The sequence below is a fragment of the Muntiacus reevesi genome, chromosome 1 (assembly GCF_963930625.1).
Source record: "Muntiacus reevesi chromosome 1, mMunRee1.1, whole genome shotgun sequence".
Classification (NCBI taxonomy): Eukaryota; Metazoa; Chordata; class Mammalia; order Artiodactyla; family Cervidae; genus Muntiacus; species Muntiacus reevesi.
Window position 1 is genome coordinate 33,057,837 of NC_089249.1, and position 24,898 is coordinate 33,082,734.

At 38.6% G+C, this 24,898-nt stretch overlaps 1 protein-coding gene across 1 annotated transcript in view; it reads left to right on the top strand.

Moving 5' to 3' along the window:
- ST8SIA1 (ST8 alpha-N-acetyl-neuraminide alpha-2,8-sialyltransferase 1) overlaps positions 1–24,898 on the top strand; it is a 157,925-nt gene that overhangs the window by 111,658 nt on the left and 21,369 nt on the right. Inside the window, exon 4 of the mRNA XM_065940486.1 lies at positions 480–572. Within this exon, the coding sequence (XP_065796558.1) occupies positions 480–572 (93 nt within the window). The remainder of the gene's footprint in view (positions 1–479; positions 573–24,898) is intronic.

A 24,898-nucleotide genomic window follows, 5' to 3' on the forward strand; every position in this document is an offset into this window, starting at 1 on the left:
ATAATAATAGAAATAAAGTGCACAAAATGTAGTGTGCTTGAATCATCTGGAGAGCATCCCTCCCACCCAGTTTGTGAGAAAGTTGTCTTCCAAGAAAATCAGTCCCTGGAGCCTAAAAAGGTTGGGGACCACTGCCCAGGGGCCACACCCCCAGATGCTCATTTCAAGTCTAATGCACCCTGACATATCACCTCAAAGATATTTTGAATGGAATAAATTCACTCTAGTTCTATCTCTTTCCTTTAGTAGATCCCTTACCTCTCTTGCTGACATTTTCTTTCTTCTAACACAGAAATAGTTTTTATGACAACATTCTAAAGATGCTATAATAGTCATCTAACTTCTATTAAAGGGAAGAGGTGACAAAAATCATTTATTTGTGAATTGAGCTAGATTTAGTAAGTTCCTATTTGCCATGATACTTGACTTGTTTTAAAAGTATGTAAATCATTCTGAAGAGCTTGTTCTCGTTTCTTTAGATGCAATCTTCCTCCTTTGTCAAGTGAATACACTAAGGATGTTGGATCCAAAAGTCATTTAGTAACAGCTAACCCCAGCATAATTCGACAAAGGTAAGAATTTACGACTTCTGCTTGTGAGGAATTAGAAAGAAGGCTTTCAGGGTATTTAACATCTTAAAGAGAGTGAACATAAATCAGTTTGGGAAACAAAGACAAAAACCATCTGGACAGGCAGGAAGGATGAAGGAGGGAATTGTAAATAAACTCGGCAGGATCAAGGGAATCCAAACACTGTTTCACGCTTCCTCTGGGTTTCTGGTTTTTGCCTTTAGAGAAGGTAAAATCCGAACAGTGGATCCTCTGTTTTGCTCAAAGAAGTAAGAGTATATCATGTTTACTCGTTACTACTGATTTCCAACTTGTTGGCTTCAGTCCCAACTCATTGATTGGCATTGACTGGTGAACTGAAATCAGATCGGTTTTATTAAAAACAAAGAAATGACCACTTTGCTGCATCTGCATGCATGGAATTAGCAATATTGTGGGAGTGTACAGGAATGTGTGATTATATATTACAATATAGTACATCACATGACATCCGGTCAGATTTGGGGGAGGAGATGGGGAAGTCCTGCTCTAGTATCGATTCCAGAAATCTTGGCAGCTGCTGTGGGAGCTTCTGGGGGTCAGTCTCTAGCTGATGAAGCCCAGCGGTGAGCTGTGAGCTGGTTTTCCAAGGACTGCTCATGTGGAGAAACTTGATCTCTGTGAAAAGAAGACTTGAGCATCACCTTTACGTTGGCCAGGTACACCAGCAATTAAGGGTGAAATATCCAGACAGTCTGGGCGCAGGCACTTGTCACCTAAGGAAGTCTCATCCGAGTGAATAGCACTTGTGTGTCGCGCGATAAACAATGCTGCACTCCTTGCTTCGGTTCTGAAGTAAGTATTCCCATAAAATAAATGCTCAGAAACACACCAAACAATTTTTAATTTGACAGATACCATGAAATTACACTTCCAAAACGTACCATTTACTTCCTCTTCAATAATGCATCAGACTGCCTGTTTTCCAGTATTGAAAACATTATGTGCTATTCATCTTTTAGGTTTTTGTCAATTTGTTGAGTTAAAAATGATACGTTATTTTTTACTTAAAATGCGTTGTTTTCTGAATACAAGAAATCTGAGTGGGTGTTGACTCTGTATTTTTTTATTCTGTAAATTGCCTATATTTTTTGCTCATTTTGTGCTTTTTTCTTTTTACAAACTATTTTCCTGTTGATTTATAGGAACGGCTTATATTATGTATGTAGCAAATATTAATGTTTTCTTCTAACCTGACACATATTATTTAACTTATGTTCTGTCAGAATTCAACATTTCTATACAGTGTAATTTGTTAGTCTTTTCCTTTAAAAATTTTTTCTGTAGACAGTCTTCCTTACCACATCGCCTTCGATGAGAAAATATTATCCTAATATTTTTGAATTTATTAATTATTGCTAATGTTTTATGGCATTTGTAGTTTTATTTTTATTAAGAAATTTAATCCATTTGAATATCCTTATTTTTATAACAATGATCTTAGTTTTGTCCACAAAAATATATGATTATTATAAGAAATTAAAAGAGAAAAATACAAAAAAGATCGTAACAAAAAATTCACCCCAAACCTCACCATTTGTAGATAACTATAATTAACATGAGATGAATTTTTTTCAGATATTTCTTATATTCTTCAGAACTTTGAGTGTACTGTTTCATTATCTTCTGGCACTCAAAGTTGCCAGTCAGAAACCTAGTAGAAATTTATTTATTTTTTGTTTGAGGGAAATCTTTCTTTACTTCCTCCACTAAAATTTTAATACATTTCTTTTTTTCACTGAAATTCAGAAAGTTTACCAAGACATATTTTATCTTAGAGTGGGTCTTTTTTCATTAATGTTGCTTGATACACTAGTGGAGGTCCTTTGAGCTGGAAGACGTGGGATGTAGTGGTTGGGATGTCGTGGTTAGGAGTCTGTCCACTAAAGCGTGATGACTCAGGTTGCACTTCCCTCTCACCCACTCACAGCTGTGTGAGCCTGACTGAGTTACTTAACACTTTCTCCTTCAGTTTTCTCGTCTATAAAGCAAGGATAATAATTCTTACATAATAGATATAATGAATTAAACTATGCATATATGTATATGGTAAACATGTGGGCATATCTGGATCAACATATTTTATCAACATAATTATATCTATGCTTATTTATGCCTTCTATATGTAAGCAATATATAAATGTTAGTTGTCATTAGTATTGTTTTTCATGTTTGTGAGCATTCTCTCAGATGCCTGATTTATTTCTTCTTCTCCATTATGTTTGCTCTCTCTTTCTAGTCCTCCTAGTAGGTGGATATTAGAACTTCTAGGCATATTACCATGATGTGTAACTCTTTCCTTGTGCGATGTAGCTTTGTGTGTGTACATGCATGTATATGTGTGTATACATGTGTGTATACACGTGTGTACACGTGTGTGTATACATGTGTGTATACATGTGTGTGTTATGTCCCAAGTATTTTAGTTGTGCTATGTAGCCTACTACTCCCTTGTTTTCATTGTATTTTTGTTTTCCATGAGCCAAATTATTTTTCCATAGCATTTTTTATGGCTATAATGTCCTCTTAGGTATCATGAAGACGAGTTTTGTGTTTCTGTTCTTTCTATGTGCAGATTATTCCTCCTATTTTTTTGGACTTAATGCTACATAGGTGATTTGACATTTTCTAAAATTTGTACTTTAGTTTTCTGTTCATTTTTATATGCCAAGCCTTTTTGCTGTTGGTGTATATGGATGTATTCTTTTCATAATAAATAGTTGGTTTTAAAAATGTCACTGAAAACCAAAAATGCCAGTCAAATTTGTGAGTTAGTAACTTAACTGAATGATCCAAAATTAGTGCTCTGTACTATTTTTAGTGTGATTTGTTTGTTGACATAGCTAATGTTGCATAGCAAGGAATTAATAAGAATAAGAAAATGAAACATTTCTCTTTTATAGTTTAGTTACTGACCCTCACTCCGTCTTGGGTTTTTTTGTGGTTATTTTGAGGGGAATGGGAGGTCTGATCAGGAAAATATTAGAAAATCACCTGTGATGATGGTGATGTCTCTTTAATTCAATTAAGTGGATTGAGATTCTGGGAAAATTGGGAAGGATTCATATCAGATACAAGAGAATGAGCAAAAGATCAAGAGAATACTTGCAGAATTATTTTTATTTGCTTATTTAAATTTTTAAAAATAATTTCAGATTCACAAGAAGTTGCAAAACAAACAAACAAAAAATGTGTAGGCAAGTCCTTTGTGCCCTTCAACCAATTTACCCCAATGTTAGTGTCTTGTGTAACCGCAGTATGGTACTTTAACTCTCATTTTGAGTAGGGAATAAAATCACTTTTAAGAAAAAATTCCCTTTCTTATGAAGGGGAATGAAACATTCAGTACATTACATTGAAGAGCAAAAGATTCTATTTTTCTACCTGAATATGTGGAATGTGGATTTTTAAAAATCATGTGAAAAAGAGTATTTATCTAGAACAAGACTTAGAGCAAGATGAAAGGGAGACTGAGATGGTGATTTTGAGAAATGTTTTAACTACAGCAGGAGGAAGCAAAGTATTTCTTTCCTTTAAACACAATAATTAAGTGTTTAAAAGGGAAAAATTTAATATAATAAACTAATACCAGGCAAGCAAGAGTCGTTATGATTAATCTAGGGTCAACATTTAGTCAGTGTTTTGGCATGCCAGGTTCTGGGTTCTTTATGTGCTTTGCCTCATTTAATCCTCAGAATAACCCTAATAAGGAAGTATTTAAATGGGTGCTTTTGCAGAAAACAAGATGTAAATTTTGTCATCTGCTCATGTTCACAGCTGCTACTCATCAGTCTGGTACCTCACCCAGTCTTGTCTCAATCCAAAGTCCCTCTTAACCAGTGACCTTGCACGCCTGATCTTTCGAGATGAGTCATATATCGCCCAAGGGGACAATTGAGTTTTCATAAGTGATGTCATTTTGGAAAACGGAGTGAAAGTTTTTTCACTTAACAAAATATATTCAATGTTGCAAGATTTTTGAAGGCAAAATCAAAATGCATACCGCAGTTCCATTTTGTGAAATAAGGAAAAACATACCACTTACAATAACATTAGAGAACTTTATATACTTAACAATTAGACAATAGGCATTCCTTGATGGTCCATTGGCTGGGAGTTGGCACTTTCACTGTTGATGCCCGAGTTCAGTCCCTTCTCAGGGAACTAAGATCCTATATGCCACAACTAAGAGTTTGCGTGCTGCAACCGAAGATCCTGCATGCCACAACCAAGATGGAAGATCCCCTGTGACCCAGCTAAAACCCAGCACAGCCAAATAAATAAATATATATTTTTTAAAAATAGAAATTTTCACTCAGTAAGAAGGAGCTCTGCTATAGGCTTTGTCAGGATATCTTGTCTAGCATACATTCTCATTTTTAGAAAACAACTTTATTGAGGCACGATTGATATACCGCCAAAACTGCACATGTTTATTATGTACAATTTGATGAGTCTGGGCATATGCAAACACCCGTGATGCTGTCGCCATCATTAAGGTAATAAACATAGTCATCACCTCCTAAAATTTCCTTGTGTCCTTTTTTTTTCTGGTGTGTGGTAAAAATAAGAACACTTAATGTGAAATCTGTTCTCTTAACACATTGTTGTTCAATGGGTAGAAAGTGAACTCCTTTTGACAGCACCCAGAATGAAAGGATTAGTTAAGGTGTCTGGGACACAGATTAGAAAGGGCTTTGCGGTTGCAGTCACCCTCTGGATTGCACCTTTATGGCCTAGGAGAAGTGAGTTTATTTTAATGTGGCAGCAGAGTCTGTTGGATTTTCAGACCCATTGCTGTCATCGTGTTCTTTCCTTTGCTGGGTCTTGCAGGTAGAGGCAGAAAGGATCCCTTCATGAATTTACCTTCATTAACATATACCAGCTCTAACCCGTTGGTCTGCAAACATTTTTGTTCAAATACTCTTTAAAAGAACTAAGGGAGGTTCAAAAGGGAGGGTACATTACATATATCTATGGTTGATATATAGCAGAAACAGCATTAACACAGCATTAATATCGTAAAGCAATTATCCTCCAATTAAAAATAAATAGTTTTTAAAAAATATAGTTTTTAAAATCCAGCATTATTTCCTTCATCTTTTAAAAGTTACCTAATGTTTTTGGCATAAAGTTAAATTGTTGCCAAGTATGTACTTTTAGTGCATGCTGCATTGTGCATGTTTGAATATATGGTCACAAAATCTCAGATGTGCAGATTTAACTTTTTGTATGCTACATGTCCTCAGAGCAAAGCCAAAGCTCTTTGTCAAATTGACTGATTAAGTTGAGTTGTCTTTCTGTCAGAAAAATAAACTGACTGCCTTCTATTCAGTTAAGTGTTAACATGTAACACTTATATGGTTATATGTTAACCTTATATGGTTGTATATAACCTTATATGGTTATAAGGTTAGCATATAACCTCAGTTCTGAATTCTAATTAGTCAACATATAAATAAGGTATTGAAATTGCCAAGGATTGTCCCCCAGATAAAATAAGGCACAGCCTCTTTATATTTCTTATAAAGATCTTTTTGCTTTTTCTCAGAGGACACTCTTTCAGAGGCTATATACCTTACAAATGTTTCTTTCCTGGGTGACCAGCTGGTTTTTGCAGTCTGGGGCAATGCATCATTATAATATTTGGGATAATAGGAAGTGGAAAAGGGAAAATTATGAAAGTGGAGTTTGGAAAATAGTTGTTTAGACCATCAGATTAGTCTTGAGTAAATATTTTCAAAAAACATATATGTAGAGGTTGAGGATTTGGAAATTCATTGGGGGGAGGGAGTGTTAATATGGGAGCGTCACAGGAACAGAGTTGCAGAGGTGCTCATTCAACAAATATAGTTTGAAATCTACTCTGGGACAGAAAATACAGAGTTTAAGAAGATGGACAACTTACAGCCTGAAGTTACTTCCAATTAAGAGATATTCTGTGGTCTAAGTGTCCATAAGGGGCTTATGGGGATTTCTGAACCCCTTTTGAAGTTTATTTTAAAAAATTATGTGTATGTATTATATATTATTTATCAGATTTTTCAAGATTTCCATTACTCTTAATAGGTTTAAAGTTCACTGGCCTAAACTGAGTCATTCTATCCTGACATGATATGAAAGGAGAGATTATAGTTCTCAAGGCTTGTTTCTCAGTTTCTGAATAGAATTGAAAACTCAGCCATTTTTGCCATAACAGAAGGTCAATACATATTTGGGCCAGTGATGGTTAAACAAATAAAAACTGGAACTTAATTAATTGCTTTATTATGATATTAAGAATTCACTTTTGAACTTTGAGACTCCAACTTGGGAAGTTATTATTTGCAGCCACAGAAAAGAGCAGCAATGTTCTGTGTGTGTGTGTTTCCATGTAGGCATATTAGAGACAGTAGTATCAGGGTGAACAGCTTGGGGTCAATAATTGTTTATCTTTGCTCTTGAGATCTCAGCAAATATGTATGGGCTTCCCTGGTGGCTCAATGGTAAAAAAATCTGCTTGCCGATGCAGGAGATGCAGGTTTAATCCCTGGGTCATGAAGATCCCCTGGAGAAGGGAATGGCAACCCACTCCAATATTCTTGCCTGGAGAATCCCATGGACAGAGGAGCCTGGAGGGCTACAGTCCATGCGATCCAATGGTAATCACCTCTAATTTTACTAAAAGCAGTTGGGAGTATGGAGACATTATCTGGGAGAACAATTATTTGTTTTATTGATGTACTTTTTAAAAAATAATTTGAGCTTTGAGGAAAATGACTTGGGTCCAAAAAAAGGTTATAGCAACTTCTGTTTAATATTTGATATGACTCATGCCCCAGACTGTGTTCCTAAAACGTCCTCGTCTCTTCTGCCAGCTGACTTCTTTTTCCTTTTCTCTCCAAACTTAAAGCAACTTATCAGTGTTTGCACCAAGTTTTGGCAGTCACTGATAGCCATTCTGTCTTAACATCTGCCATGATGTAAGGGAATTTAAAAGACAGATGCTAAAACTGGAACTAGAGAGAACAAACAGAAGACAGAGAAGAAATACCTCTGAAAGGGTGGAGATCTGTATGGAGTTTCAAACAGATATAAACTCTTAAGAAAACACTGAAATTAGCAATATTGAGATTCCTCAGAGATAAAAAATAAATAACAATTGTGGATAGACATGCCTGAGAACTTATTGAAATTTTCAGATGCATATATTACTAAGTATGAAATTCTTATAGAAAAAAAATATGAATCAAAAGTCAGTAGTAAAACATGAAAATTATATAGATAGCTTTAAAAAAAACCAAATAGGAATTTTAGAAATGAAAATATAATTGTTGAGGTGAACAGACATCAGATTAGATATACCTGAAGAGAGTATCAGTGAACTGGGAGATAGAGCAGATAATCCGCTAGATACAAGATATGCTAGAAAGTATTCTAGATTTGCTAGAAAATGTGAAGATAAGACAAAGAAACTTGGATGATGGAATAGAAGTTGCTCAGTCATGTCCAACTCTTTGGGACCCCATGGACTGCAGCCTGCCAGATTCCTCCATCCCTGGAATTTTCCAGGCAAGCATACTGTAGTGAGTTGCCATTTCCTTTTCCAGGGTGTCTTCCTGACCCAGAGATTGAACCCGGGTCTCCTGCATCGTAGGCAGACTTTTTACCATCTAAGCCACCAGGGAGGATGGAATGAGAAGGACTAAAATTCAGTCTTTTATTTAAATGGAATTGTGGAATTATAAAATAAAGGTGCAATGCAAGAGACCGGAATTCAGTCCCTGGGTCAGGAACATACCCTGGAGAAGGGAATGACTATTCATTCCAGTATTCTTGTCTGGAGAATTCCACGGACAGAAGAGTCTGGCTGTCTACAGTCATGGGGTCTCAAAGAGTTGGACATGACTGAGCAACTAACACTTTCACCACTTTCAAAGGCTGAGACATCTTTAGAATTGAAGAATAATATACTCCATAAATACAGAAAGCAAGTTATCAAACATAAGTGAAATTAAAAATGCAATTTAATAAAATTGAACTAAATATAATAAGAAGCTTTTAAAAGAAGCTAGAGGAAAAAGGACATTATCTGCAAAAGAATGATCATTAGACTAAAAACAGACTTCTTCCAACAGTCAATGGGAGTCAGAAAACAGTGGGACAAGATCTTCCAAGTGCTGGGAGAAGGAAGGTATCAACATAGGAGTGTGTACAGGTTATCTTTCAAATAATATAAAACATTTTCTAGAAAAACAGTAAAGTTATTTATCATCAGCAGACCTTCACTGAAAGAAATTCTTAAGATTGTATCTCAGGAAAAAGGCATGTTACTTCAGAAGGAAAATTTGATATGCAAAAAGTTGGCAAACATATAAACAGATCTAAACAAACCTCACCTGCATGAAGTAATAATTATATGTTATCTTTACATATTATATGTAGAAGCCACAGATATAGAGAGCTTACTTTAAGGGGTGTGAGCATCCATGGGCTGGATCCTGGAACCAAGTCCTCGCATATACCAAGGGATGACTATACTGGAAAATAGCATCACTTAAATTGAGAAGGAGAGACTGAAGTTTTAAAGCTCTTGTTTCAGTTTTTGTTGCTCAATAGCAAGTGATTCTCCATGGCTTAAACAACAGTTGTTTTATTGTCTTTCACAATTTCTGGGGGTCAGGAATTCAGGAAGGACCAGGCTCGGGAGATATGATGCATCAGATCAACTTTAGCCGGTGACTGGATATGAAATGGTGAAGGATTGGAGCAACTGGGGTAGGCTGGGCATCTCTCTTTTTCCTCGTAGTCTCAGGCCTCTCTTTGTGGTCTCTCCTTGTGAGCTAGTTTGGGCTCCCTCACAGCATGCTAGCTCAGGACAGTTGGACTGTTTGTATGGTGGTTGGGTTCTACCAAAGCTAGTATCCATAGAGAACATGGCAGAAGTCATGGGGTTTTTATAACCTCACATCGGAATGACATGTAGGTCAGTTCTATCACACTTATGTAGGTTGAGGCAACCACAAAGACCCACCCAGGGTTGAGGGGGAGCAGTCCTGGCACAGATCCTCCTGATATTAGGAGAAGTGTCAAAGTCACATTGTGAAAAGGATATGTATGGGACTTCCTTCCTTCCTGTCTGCCAAGCAGGACATGCTCAGGTCTGGTAGGATCCCACATTCTGCATGGAACAGCTAAGGCCTTGTGCTGCAGCTACTGAGCCTGTGCTCTGGAGCCCATGCTTCTCAGTAAGAGAAGCCACTGAGATGAGAAACCCATGCACCGCAACTAGAGAAAGCCCATGTGTGGCAACGAAGGCCCAGTGCAGCCTCCCCCCCCCCACCAAAAAAAAAAGAATATGTATGCTGCTGTGCTTAGCCACTCAGTCATGTCCGACCCTTTGTGACCCCATGGACTGTAGCCTTTCAGGCTCCTCTGTCCATGGGAATTCTCCAGGCAAGAATACTGGAGTGGGTTGCCATGGTCTCCTCTTGGGGATCTTCCCAACCCAGGGATAGAACCCAGGTATCCTGCATTGCAGGCAGGTTCTTTACCAGCTGAGCCACAAGGGAATCCCTTGTGTATGCTAGGTCATCTTTGGACAAGGTAATCTTTTACTGTCTGCCTTATGTCACAACAATTCATATCCCTCGACCATTCAGAATAAATTTAGCTCCTCCATGAAGACTACCAAGACTTACTCCATCACAGCATCAATTTCAAGTCCCAGGATCTCCAAAGAGTTGAAAGAAGGAGCATCAGCAATAACAGAAACCCAAAAAAGAATAACTTGAAAACAGAAGTACAACAAAAGGGATCCAAAAAGCTAAAATCGATTCTCTGAAAAGTTGACAAAAATTACTTTAAAGATACATTTTATCATTTTTCTACAAATCTATCCTAAAAACAAAAAGAAAAATCTCTAGTGTGTGCAAGCACACATATCATGTTGTAAGTAATTTGAAAACAGTTGCACTCTTTAGATGTCTAAAAATATAGCAATGGTTTTATAACTTGTGTCCATGTTGATGGAATATTATGCAGTGATGTTATGGAATAATGTTCATGAATAATTTTAACAAATGGTAAAATGCTTATTTAAGTGAAAAATAAATATATAAATGCATGTGCTTCAATTATGTAAAATTACATGACTAAGGAGATAAATCAACATTTTCCAATTTTGCTGCAAAGTTTTATAATTTTTAATGAAAAAATCATTAAAAAGCAAGTCTAGTTATTTTACATTATCTCCTAATATTAACTCATTTTGATGATATAGTAGCTCCTCCAACAATAGAGGAGCTAACAATAGAATGAAGCCCTGACTGTGTTCCTGCTTTTCCAGATTTAAGTGGGGTTGGCTTGGTCCCCAAATTTATATACCGAATTCAGAAAGTTAGAACGTTCTATGCACTTTTGGGGGAACATTGTACCAGGAGCAGTAGAAGTGAGCCTGGCAATAAGAACCCAGCTCCTGACATGGAGTAGTTATCACATCAATGTCCATTTGTTTCTTCCCTTGCTCTTTCCCTCTTGTTATTTTTCAGTCGCTAAGTCGTGTCCAACTTTTCATAACCCCATGAACTGCAATTTTCTTTCCATCTATGATGTTCTGATCCTCAGAATTAAGTAGCTAGTCAGATCAAATGTAACTGTAAAAGAATAATTAGTACTTAGTAAATAAATATTGAAGTAGCCTAAATTCTCATGATCCTTTCATGCAGGTCCATTGAGAGTAGGTTACACTCCAGTGAGAAACCTGAAGGGGTTGACCCAGCAGGGTTACTAGGTTTATATTGACTTGCAACACGCTGAATTATAAGATCATGCCTCTGTAAGTTTTTATTACTAAACTGCTTTAATTTGTTGAGTAGAACTTTTAAAAAATAAGAGGTCTACTCTTTGATTGAACCTATAATTTACGATATGCATTTTAACTTAAACGATATCTGGATATGCTCTCATATCTGGATCTCTGTATGACTCACACCCGCACACACAACCACAGCGCATGAAGACAGGCATCTTAAGGATCAGAGTCATGATGTAAATTATTGACAGGGGAAGAATGTATGCTGGTGAGAGAGAGAACATATTTGATAAATATGATCCCTGGTGGCTCAGAGGGTAAAGAATCTGCCTGCAATGCAGGAGACACAGTCCCTGGAGTGTGATCCTCTGAAGATCCTCTGAAGAAGGGAATGGCAACCCACTCCAGGATTCTTGCCTGAAGAATTCCATGGACAGAGGAGCCTGGTGGAGCTATAGTCCATGGGGTCGCAGAGAGTCGTACACATCTGATCTACTAACGTGCATGTGTGCCCATGCACACACACACACACACACACACACACACACACACACTGCAAGTACTAATGAAGGGAAGGGCAAAGAGAAGGGATGCACACAAGATAAAATAATTGATCAGAGGAGTCCAATTTCATATTATACCATTAGTGAAACTGAGCTGCCTTTTACCGTCTCCGGTGACCAGTTAGAAGCTGAGGCAGAGTTGATGCTGCCTAAGTAGGGTTTGTGCATTGTGGGTCCTGCACATGTTAAGTTTGGTTGACATTTAAAATATAACCAAAATGTTGGAATGTCTGTTGTGTATAAAGGAAGACATGGAAACAACAATGAGTTGCCAATTTGATTTATAAACAAGTTATTTCAGAGAAATGCTGAAAGCAACTCTGTATTTTCTTGTAAGGCAGCAAAATAAAGCAAAGGAAGAAAATACCCACAAGTAGATTAAGCTGTATTATAAACAGTTACCAAGATGGGTGCAAAATGATTGTCTCCTATCAAATGTCAAACAGTGCAAAGTGAAAGTAGGAAAATTTGCTAGTTCCTTTTTGTGTTGCCTGTGTGTGCTGTTATTTCCAACTCTTTGCGACCCTATGGACTGTAGCCCACCAGGCTCCCCCATTTCTTAGAATGGATGAAAGAAATGTCTAAATGAGGAAGAGGCTAGTGGCAACTTCTCTGGCGGTCCACTGGTTAGACTCCACACTGCCAATGCAGCGGGTACAGATTTGATCCCTGATCAGGGAACTAAGATCCCACCTGCTGCATGCCTAAAAGATTAAAAAAAAAAAAGAGGCTAGTGCAGAACTATCTGTAGCACTGTTGTAAAATCATTGAGTTGCAGTTTCATTGTAATATTCTTTTTTTCGTGTATTATTGTTAAATAATATAATAACATCTCAGATCTGATGAAATACTATTTCTTTTATATAAACAATACATGCTAATTACTGAGAAATAAAAATGATTAGGTAGAAGGAAAGAATAAATGGAGGAAGAGTGACCCAGATCACAAACACTAACCATTGCATAACCATTAGGTATATAGGACTGACTCATGGAGAGGCTAGTAAGACAAGTATTATCATTATCCTGATTTTTCAATGACAGGCAAGTGAAGAGATTTGCTTCAATCAAATATTGTGTCGAATTGGCTTGAACCTAGGATTTTGGACTCTTTTCTTTTCCTGGAGAGTAGTTGGAGAACTATCACCTAGGAGTTTATAGTTGCTATCACAGCTTATATTTAATTGTTATCTCTAGGAGAGGAGGGAAGAGAAAACTCCAAGTGGCCAGGAAGGAGTTTATCATTTTAAAGGGAAAGTGAGAATTTTTGATTAGGAAACAATTGGGTGAAACTCCTGAGGAGATTAAAAAAAGTGATTTATGCATTTGTAATACTACATACTGCAGCCAAGAAATTAAAAGATGCTTTCTTCTTGGAAGAAAGCTACAACAAACCTAGAGTGAGTGAGTGAAGTCGCTCAGTCATGTCCAACTCTTTGTGACCCCGTGGACTGTAGCCTACCAGGCTCATCCATCCATGGGATTTTTCAGGCAAGGGTACTGGAGTGGGTTGCCATTTCCTTCTCCAGGGGATCTTCCCAACCCAGGTATTGAACCTAGATAGCATATTAGAAATCAGAGACATCATTTTGCCAACAGAGGTCCATCTAGTCAAAGCTATGGTTTTTCCAGTAGTTATGTATAGATGTGGGAGTTGGACCATAAAGAAGCTGAGTGCCGAAGAATTGTTGTTGGAGAAGACTTTTGAGAGTCCCTTGGACTCCAAAGATATCAAACCAGTCAGTCTTAAAGGAAATCAACTGTGAATATTCATTGGAATGACTAATGCTGAAGCTGAAGCTCCGGTACTTTGACCATGATACTTTGATGGGAAGAGCTGATTTATTGGGACAAGATCCTTGATGCTGGGAAAGATTGAGGGCAGGGGGAGAAGGAAGCAACAGAGGATGAGATGATTGGATGGCATCATCGACTCAATGGGCATGAATTTGGGCAAACCCTGAGAGATACGAAGGACAGGGAAGCCTGGCATGCTGCCGTCCATGGGGTTGCAAAGAGTTGGACATGGGTGAGTAGCTGAAAAACAGCAAAAATACTGTAGTAGCAAGGTTCTGACAGCAGCAGGAGATACAGAAGAAAGAAAGAACACAATATTGATAAATGTTAAGAAAAAAAAGAAAAACAGAAGAAACCACAGAATTACTACTGGGGCATGAAGAGTCAGCAAGAAAAAGACCCTGGCCACTGCAAGCTAATACAGGAAACTTTCTTATTAAGGCTGAATTTACCATCTCTCCTATTTCCAGTTGTTTTGTTGGGGGCTGTTTCAATGAGAAGCACCCCATCACTAAATACTTGTGTTTTCCTCTTTGTAGCTTTAAACTCACTCCTAAGCATTTCCCAGGCTTCGCCTGTGGCTCGGCAGTAAAAGAATCGGCTTGTGAATGCAGGAGACTTGGCTTCCATCCCTGGGTCGGGAAGATCCCCTGGAGAAGGAAATGGCTGACCCACACCAGTGTTTCTTGCCTGGGATATCCCATGGCCAGAGGAGCCTGGTGGGCTACAGTCCATGGAGTTGCAAAAGAGTTGGATGTGACTTAGCAACTAGACAACAGCAGCAAGTATTTCCCACCTGCACAAAAGGAAATTGATTACTCGTTTTCAGGATAAATTGTGATTAGCCCTCACTGGGTTCTCTTCTTCTATTATGATTCACCTTTTTACAATCAATTCTCACAGCCAAATTATCTTGTGATATTTTAACTGAGATCTTCTTTAAATGCTTCCAGTTGCTTTCCTTCAGATGAGGCCGTTGTCATCCCCTTCTAGTTCAGCATGCACTGTTGTGGGGATACTCTTGCATGGGGTACCTCCTCTTCTGGACCAGTCCTGCCATTTCTCCCCTGGAGCTGACTTCCACTCTTCTTTGTGACCACTCAGGAGGCTTGTGAGCTGCCCTCTCTGCTTGGTGTCCTTCTTTCTCATATTGGAGTAGTTTCTCTTCTTCCTTACTGCTCTCACCTTCCATTAGTGATATTTCTCAGTCCAAAGAAACCAGCTTTCCTCTATGCCACTAGAACAGATAGGCAGTTCCACAGCATTTTTCAAGTCCATTTACTGTTTCACTTCTAAATGATTATATACTGTCTTCTCTCTCAGACTTCCAGCATCTCCTGCTCATCCCCCTTCTTCAAGGTGGTAACCTTGCTTTCCACTTTCCAGAGAAAATAAAAGAGATGAGAAGTAAACCTCCCTGCTCCCCCTCCACAATCCCAGTCCCTCTTGCCTGGAGTTAATTCACTTATTCCTTTAAAAAAAAAAAAAAAAAGTACCTGTTTATAGTACAGCTTCCCAAACCTTAACCATTTGTTTAAGTCAGCAGCCCCCAACCTTTTTGGCACCAGGGACCAGTTTCATGGAAGACAATTTTTCTTGGACCAGGGATGGCTAGTAGCTTCAGGATAACTCAAGCTCATTTCATTTATTATGCTGCCATTGATCTGACAAGAGACAGGAGGCGGAGCTCAGGCAGTAAGTAGTGCAAACGGTGGGAGTGGCTATAAATACTGATGAAGCTTCACTCACTCGCCCATCTCTTACAGGCCTCAGGTTGGGGACCCCTGGTTTAAATGACATTTAGCTGTATCTGCAATTTCAGCTTTTTTAAAGAATGAGTCCTGGTATCTTTTCACAAGTTCTAATATGTGTGTGCTGCATGCTCCGTGTCCAACTCTTTTGTGACCCCATGGACTGTAGCCCCCCACGCCCCTCAGTCATGGGATTTTCCAGGCAAGAATGCTGGAGTGGGTTACCATACCCTTCTCCTGGGGATCTTCCCAAGCTAGGGATGGAACCCACGTCACTGTGTCTCCTACGTTAACAGGTGGATTCTTTACGACTGCACCACTTGGGAAGCATCATTCTAATCTACTAGATGCAAGTTGCTAGTCTAGAATCTTCCCGTGTGTGTCTGTATGTGTGTATGTGTGTGTGTCTGTGTGTGTAATCTTCCTTTACTATCATCCTAAAGATTCCCTTCATCTTTTATGTGTATTGATCGCTGAGTACATGTAATCTCTATCATCTTGCTTGGATTATCTCTTCAGTTTGCTGGTGCACAGTCTCCAATAGTTTACCAAGAATAGGTACAAGGGGATTAAAGGTTTTGAGACCCTGTGTGTCTGAAATTATCTTTATTCTACTCTCACACTTGATTGACATTAGTGTTAGAATTTTACTTCTTGTTTGGAAATCCTTTTAGCATTTAGAAGGCATTTCTCCAGTATTTTCTAGATTCCAGAGTTGCTTTTGAGCAAAGTGATGTCCTTCTGATTCCTTACGTTTGTATATGACCGGGAGTTCTGTTTCCCCTTGCATCCCAAGCTGCTGTTATCTTTACCTCCTCCTCTTCCTGCACCCCCAGTGTTTTGAAATTTCACAATGATGTGCCTTGTTATTATTGGCCTACTTTCATTTATCATATTAGAACTCTGTGGACCTTTTTAATCTGAAAGCTCATGTCCTCCCACTTTAGGAAATTTTCTTGGGTTATTTCTTTAATTTCATGTTGTTACTTGTTAGTTCTCATCTTACTTTTGCTAGTAGTACCGTGTGACACATTTGATCCTTCCTCTTAATGCGTCTTCACTTAGCTTCCTGAAGCTTCCTTCACTTAGTTAGCTTCACTTAGCTTCACACTCTTTTGATTTCATGCTGTTTCAAAAGCCACTGCTTTTTAGTAGCTTTTTCTGGCTTCTCATCTTCTAAATCTATAAACATTGGAGTGGCCCAGGAATCTATCCTCTAACATTTCTTTTTCACTGTTTGTTGATTCTCTACAGGATTTCTCCCAGTTTCATGGCTTTAAATACTATATGTACTCTGATGACTCCTAAATTTGTACTGTAGCCAGGACCTATTCTTTAATCTCCAGGCTCATATACCCAACTCCCAGCTTGGCTAATCTATTTGTATATTGAATATGAATTTCAAACTTATCTGTGCAGAACTCTTTTTTTTCCCCCTTTAAGGTCCATGGATTCTGTCATCTTCTTTGTCAGCAAAAATGAAGAAAAATCTTCAGTTGTTCAGTTCAGAAGATTGCACTCGTTCAGTTCAAGTGGAGTAAACCTTCGAGTCCATCTTGGCTTATCTCTTTCTTGCATACCTTGCATTTGATTAAATCCACTGCCAGTGCTAATGAACCTTCTTTTAAACATTGTAAACATTTTTCACCTTATCCACAGCCACTACCTGGTCCAGGCCACCAGGGTCTCTTTTCTGGTTTATGCAATAATCTTCCAATAAATTTTTATGTTTCCACTCTTACTACGCGTGCCATTCAGTAGGCTATTGTTTCTTAGCTCCAGACACAATTTCCTATACAGTGTTTTGTGATGTTGAAACCAGGACTCTACAAATCATATTTTTCCTTTGCCAGCTGGTTCCCTATGAGGCTGTCCAGTAGGGGGCAATAAACAGAGCCTGGAAGAAGAGGGCCATGCTTCTTCCTGTTGGCATCCGGTGGATTTCCTGTCTGCATCCGTGAGTTTCCTGTCTCCTTATGATTCTTATAGTGTCACCCTAGCAACCATCCCTTTCCATAGCAGTAGCTGAATCCAATTGGCAGTTTTTCCAACACTTTTAAACCAGTCACCACACAGGTAAGAAATTCTTATTCTTGTCTTCTCATAAAATCACAGCAACCCAATCTAAGCAAGAAAGCCTGTTGTACTAGGATAAAATGGAAGAGTTAGTCTTGGCCATCCCAAATTCTTTTGTTTCCTTATTCTCTTTTCAGGCACTTTCTTCCCACATGGGCTGGTTCTTCTGCTTTAAATTTTTGCCTCAGCCTTAAAACAATTATTTTCTGTGATGTTATTCAGCTCGAGGGTGGAAAAATGACTAGTATTTGTTAATCTGATCAGTTGCTTGCCTCGTACCTGTCTGGGAGTGCAGGTGTTAGTGACAGGGGTAGTGATGGTAGCACAGATGGTATTTCATATCAGGATCTCCAGCAGGACATGGGTCTTTGGAAAAACATATGCAGGATTATAATATAATTTATATTTAAATATTTACATTTGAGAATTTTAAGAAAATTTTGTGTTTTCACAGTTCAAATTAAATGAAATCATGTTCAGCAACATTTTCTTTTGGTTGTTTGGGATTTACAGATTTGTGATTCTTAGTGGAGGTCATAGCTGCCTTGGGAAGTACAGTGTAGGGACAGTGATCCAAGAGATCTTAATGTTTATTTATTTGTTTTTGGCTACATTTGGGTCTTTTTTTCTGTGCGAGGGCTTTCTCTAGTTTTGGCGCACGGGCTTCCCATTGTGGTGGCTTCGCTTGTCATGGAGCATGGGCTCTAGGGCTCTGCGGCATGTGGAATTTTTCTGGACCAGGGATGGAACCAGTGTGCCCTGCATTGGGAGGTGGATTCTTTACCACTGAGCCACCAGGGAAGTTCATATTGTTTGCTAAGAGAAATTTGGTTTGAGAAACTCTGCTTTATATTGTCTCTTTCTCTTATTTCAGCATCCTATCTCCCATTCCAGTGATGGGGAGTTCCTTCTTTACAAGAGCCCTGTCCCAGAGGCAGGGCCCTTTGATTCAAATCTTTTCAATACCCAATCCCTACTCTTTTTTCCCTAAGACAATAACAAGTCGTTTGATGAACATATCTTTATTGACATAATAATGACTGATAATGGGTTAGTGCTTTACTTCCCTCATTGTCTTTATGGAACCACCTGGAGGAATCTAAGTGCTTTAGCAAATGAGAAAAATTCTCTAACTCTGGAAATGGCAGACACCTCCACTATCTTAGGTGTGGGAGCTGGGGAGGTATTTTCTGTGAAGGATTGAAAAGGAGTCAACTTTAGGGCTGTTTATGTCACAACAGGTATACAGCTGGTTATTCCTAGAGCTGACCCTGCTGCCACAAGATTAATGATAGTTTTTGGAGAACTAATGGGAAACAGACTCTGCTTTTTTTCTGTATCACAGAGCCTGTGGTCTGCTACTGTCTTCTAAGACCAGAGGCTCCTGAAAGGTCATCTCCTTCTTAGGTTACATCTCAGCTCATCACTGCAACAAATTCTGTGAAACAAAAAGGCTGCCCTTTTCAAATCTTTGGTATATATTAGCCTGTGCCAGATATCACTAAAAAGTCCAGAAGGCACAGGCTTCCTAGCGAATTCTCATTAGATACTTGTTTTCTGATTAGAAACACTTGTGTTGTTGTGCAGGAGCTTTCAGTTATTATTTGTTTGAACATTTTTCTCCTCCCTTGAGATGCTTTTCTTTCTTTTTAAATTGAAGTATAATTGATTTGGGCTTCAGAGGTGGCTCAGTGGTAAAGAATCCACCTGTCAATGAAGGAGACGTGGGTTCGATCCCTGGGTCAGGAAGATTTTCTGGAGAAGAAAACGGCAATCCATTCCAGTATTCTTGCCTGGGAAATCCTCTGGACAGAGGAGCCTGGTGGGCTACCGTCCATGGCATCACAAGAATCGGACACACCTGGAAGACTATACCATCACCACTACCACCAGGATGTAAGAATGCCATGGTGGCCAGTTTTAAGCTACACGTGTGATGTCTGGTTGGAATTGAGAAGTGCAAATGACTCATGTGCCTTTAGGAGCTAACTTCAGCTGGACCTGTTATTCACAATTTGAGGGAAAAAAATAGTTTAAGCATTCTCTCTGAGATCACATACCGAAATCCTTGGTATGTATTGTATACTCCTTATATTAGTGTCTTTGCGCTGCCATAACAAACTGGGTGGCTGAAACCACCAGTTGTATTGTCTCGCAGCTCTAGAGGCTGGCGGTCTGAAATCCAGGTATCGACTTGTAGGTTCATCATTCCAGCCTCTGCCTTTGCCATCACATGGCACTCTCCCTGTGCGCTTCTGCGTGGCTGTGTCTTCTAGTTTTACAAGAACATCAGTCATCGGATTAGGGCCCATCCTAATTTGTTGTGACCTAATTTTGACATAACTACTTACATCACGAAGCCCCTATTTCCAAATAAGGTTGCATTCTGAGTTTCTGGGTGGACAAAGATTTTGGGAAGGACTCTATTCAACCCACTGTAAGGATTAATACTTGAAACGTAAGAAAACAGGGACTTGCCTGGTGGCCCATTGGTTAAGAATCCACCTTTCAATGAGAGATGCAGGTTTGACCCCTGGTCAGGGAGCTGGGCTCCCACGTGCTCAGGGCAACTAAGCCCACACGCCACAACTGGAGAGAAGCTGCAGTCTGCCACCAGAGAAAGGAAAGATCCCTCATGCCGCCATGGAGGTCCTACATGCTGCAGCTAAGACCGGATGCAGCCAAATAAATAAATAAATGAAATCTTAAAATAAAAATCAGCTTTTTTAGAAAAAGACACCAACCACACAAAAATAACTTTAATGTTACTGTTTATTTGTTCTGAGGATGGAACGCTTTCTGCTAGCAGAAATCACAGGAGGATGATTATCTGACTCCAGACCTTTTAAATTTCTTCTTTCCCAGAACATGAATAAAGTAGAAAATCCAACAATAATTTGGGGGAGAACTTACATCAGCTATGAAAAGAAAAAGCGTAAAACTCTTCCATATTTAAAGACAGTATGTAAATAGACACCAAAAATATTACAGTTCTGGAGATAATTGGATATAAAGGTGGAAGAGTCAGAAAGGAGTGAGTGCAGAGGGCTCATGAGATGAGTAAGTATTCACAGTATTGATAGTTAAATACAATTACATCAAAAGAGCAAGCTCTCTATTTTTAACCATCAGAATAGCAAAAATAAAGAGAAACAATGGTGATGTTCATTCTCACGGGAGAATAATGGGGGACTAAATTAGTGTAATCTTTTCTTATAGAAAAACAAAAGAATTGACATGTATTAAGAACCTTAAAAATGTTCTTACCTTTTGAATTAGTAATAACATTCTGAAAGTCAATCCTACAATGATAATCTTGAAATCTGTTTAGCAAAAAAAAGAAGGGAGGGAATCAAAGAATTAAGTCTTTTTTTGAATAATTAGAAACACTCTATTGTTGAAGATTTATTGTGGAGAATGTAATCCATTCTAGGTAGTCTAAGCATAAAGAGACTTTTAAAAATGGATTTTAAAACCATTAGGAGGCTGATGAAACACTGAGGGAACAGAACAACTCCAAAACTACACTGCTGAACAAGTGTGATCAGTAGGGTGCAGAGCAGGAAGCCTGCCACAGTGAGAAACCACACCAGCAGCTGCTAGCTCCAGACTCCAGCTTCTTTAGTCATAATCTGACTTGCAAATAAAGACAGTTGTTTCCAGCTTTGTTCTGTATTCCCGAGACTGAAGTTGTTCATTTGGTTGAATTTCCACAGGAAATGACCAAGCAAAGACACCCAATTGGAGTCAGTTGAGTTTCCGCAGCCTCAGTGAGGTCCTTCTGGTCTTTTTTTCCCCCCACTTCTGTAGAATTTCCTGCAGCCAGTACGTCTTTCCCCTTGCTTGCCTCAACTATGATGTTCAGATCAGAAATGGCAATCAGAGAATATTTGTGTCTTAAAAGAAGCTAAGCAATTGAAAAAAGAACCTAGAATCTTCAACTAAACAGTCACTATGAAAATTGTTAGAATTGGACCACAAAGAAAGGCGAGTGCCAAAGAATTGGTGCTTTTGAACTGTGGTGTGGGAGAACTCTTGAGAACCCCTTGGATTGCAAGGAGATCAAACCAGTCCATCCTAAAGGAAATCAGTCCTGGATATTCATTAGAAAGACTCACACTGAAGTTGAAGCTCATTTGGCCACCTCATTTGAAGAATTGACTCACTGGAAAAGATCCTGTTGCTGGGAAAGATTGAAGGCAGGAGGAGAAGGGGACAACAGAGGATGATATGGTTGGATGGCATCACCGACTCAACGGACATGAGTTTGAACAAGCTCCGGGAGTTGGTGATAGACAGGGAAGCCTTGCGTACTGCAGTCTATGGGGTTGCAAAGAGTCGGACACAGCTAAGTGACTGAACTGACTGAATATTACTCACTTTTCTTCCACATTGAGTTCTTATTTAATTAATATTCCTTTGGTGTTTTGAATGAGTAATTTTTACCAACTGTGACAAAGACATAAACTCTTTAGTGTCTTTTCTCTCTTCTTTAAGTGTTGGAGATTTTCTTTTTGGAAAATTAGGGGTTTTCTCATGTATACATCAATTCCTGGAATAAAACTACTCAATAAGAACAAAAAGGTTTTTGTTGTTGTTGTTTTTTCCCTATGACTCCTTCTTGTGAGTCAGCTTCTCTTGCTGAACATTTCTCTGCACCATGCTTTTCCGACTCATCATATGACCTAACAGCAGACTCTTCTCAGAGATTCTGAGGAGCAGTTTACTGCTCCACCTAGTTGCAGGAAACCGTTACAGGATGATGCTAAATGGTATAGACTAATGTGTTAAAAATAAAATGAATCCAAAAGCAGATATAATAAATCAATGCATTTTTCCCTAAAGTCATCCTTCATATTTGGTCTGTCATAGAGCACGATATTAAGAAGATTTCAGCATATGTGCTGTTCTTTTTTTTTTTTTTTTTTTTTTTTTAGCCTTTCTTTTCCAGTTTTGAACAATGGGAGAAGTTGATATTAACCATGTTTTCAAGAGATAGGAGAATGACTTTTGTGTATATGTAAAATATGAAATTTGTTTTCAAAATGCTTTCTAGCTTAGGTAGGCGGTGACTCAGGACAGATAGAAATGGAAGAGATCACTATTTGTCCCACATCTACATGTAAGTGCCAAAGATGGTTAACTTTAAAAGCTGATGTAATCCACTAAGACTTGAATCACAACATTAAAATAGATGTTCTGTTTTCAACAACTGTAATATAATTAACTCTTAGCCTCTGTTCTTACCTAGCCATAGAATCAACTGTTTTGCAGTCTGCTGAGGTTTGTTTGGCACTGTTTGCAGTTCATGGTTAGAAAGAATTAGAGGTGAGAGGAACGGGTGTATAATTAGTCCTTGAAGTTGAAGAGAGCAAGGGGGACAGACCTTTTCACCTCCTCTCCTTTGTCATTTTCTTCCCTTTGCTATTTCTCTCTAGATTGTTGTTCATTGTGGCAGATGAAGAATGGAGTCCGTGATAGGGAAGAAAGTGAAGTGATTTTTGCTCCTTTTCTCTATTTATTTCTCTAATTCTGTAGCACACAAGCTTTTGATCCCCTGATTTTATCTTCCCATTTGTTTTTGGCAGCATTTTTCATTCACCTCTTCTCATTGTTTTTCCTTTGTTTCCTATTCTTCTGTTCTCTTTCTTTTTTCCCTTTTTTCTCCATCTGTTCTCATGCCTCCTTTTCTTTTTTCCAGGTGATGATATACATTAGAGAGTTAGGGTATTAAGAGAGTATCTGAGCAGGGTGTGTGTCTGAAAGGACCGCATGTCTCTCCAAGGCGACTGGTAGCCCAAGAGGAGTCCATGTTGGGCTGGGAGGGGAATTAAAAGTGACTGAAGAGTGTGCCCAAAGGTGGGCTTGAGATAATATCTCCAGATCTCCATAGCCTCCCTGGATATTTTGAGAATGATGACATTTCCATATTTCCAGTAGAAAGATACAAAAACATGAGAAATACCAATGGAGAGGGAATTCTCTGGCAGTTTAGTGGTTAGGACTTTGCACTCCCACCTCAGGGGCATGGATTTGATCCCTGGTTGGGGAGCTAAGATCCCGTATGTGGTGCTACCTGGCTGAAAAATAAAAAAGTACCAATGGAGAAGAGGCCCCAGACTGGGGAAAGGCAGGCAGCCACGGATTACAGAAGAGCAGAGGGGACCATGACTTAAGTAGAAGTCAGCTTGGTGTCCAACAAAACCAGAGATACTAGCCACATCTCAGAGACACTAGAGCTAAACCCTAAGAATCAGATAACAGCAACCACACCAAGTTAGGGATGACCAGAGAATCCATTATTTCTATGAGACTCCAGAAGGGAGAGGCACGGGAGAGACTCCCTGAAAGAGGAAAAATAGCTCTGATGGAGTTTTGCATTTTATCTTTTTTATCTTATTTTATTAAAGATTTTTTTTATTTGGACCATTTTTAAATTCTTCATTGCATTTGTTACAATATTGCTTTTGTTTTATGTTTTGTTTTTTTGGCCACTAGGCATGTGGGAGTTTAGTTCCCCTACCAGGAACTGAACCCAAGCCCTGCATTGGAAGCATAGAGTCTTAACCATTGGACCTCCAAGAAAGCCCAAAGTTTTGCATTTTAAATGGATAAAACATTTACCCCAAAGACTGTTTTACTTCAAAAGACACTGAATTACTTTAAACTGACAAATTGAAGGTTTTCTTCTGTCATTAGTGAGAATATAACAAGATGAAGGCAACTGTGAAGGGTAAAAAGTGAGAGACTTTTCTGAGTAGTGTGTAAATTTCAGTCCTGCTTTTAGGTGTGTGTGTGTATTGAAAGAGGTGTGTGTTAATAGAGGTCAACTCTGAATGGTGAAATTGTTATGTGATTATTATTTTATTTTTCCTTCTTTTTATTTAACATGTATTTATTGAACATTTACCATGTGCCAACCATGCTTCTTTATGCTTATCTATATTTCTTAATTTCTCTACAATTATACATTACTATGTTTGCTTTCATAAAGAGAAAAACATCATTAAATGCTACTTAAAAATGAATTTATCCAGTTTACTCATAGATGTGGTATTTCAATGACCTGTATCCCACCATGTGAGTTGTAAACAAGCCTTGAAGTTGGATTCTTCTCTTCCCGAGTATATGTTTATGAGTTTAGTTAATTGTAAATTCCAAACTTCTCAGTAATCATTTTGTAGAGTTTATACAGTGCTTACTTCCTACACAGACCTTTTCATTCACAATTTTAGACCTACCATGTTGTGATTGTATACAAAGCAGCATTCTGTCTTGATTTTCAGAAGTAGAGCAAGCTTGCTGAGTAGC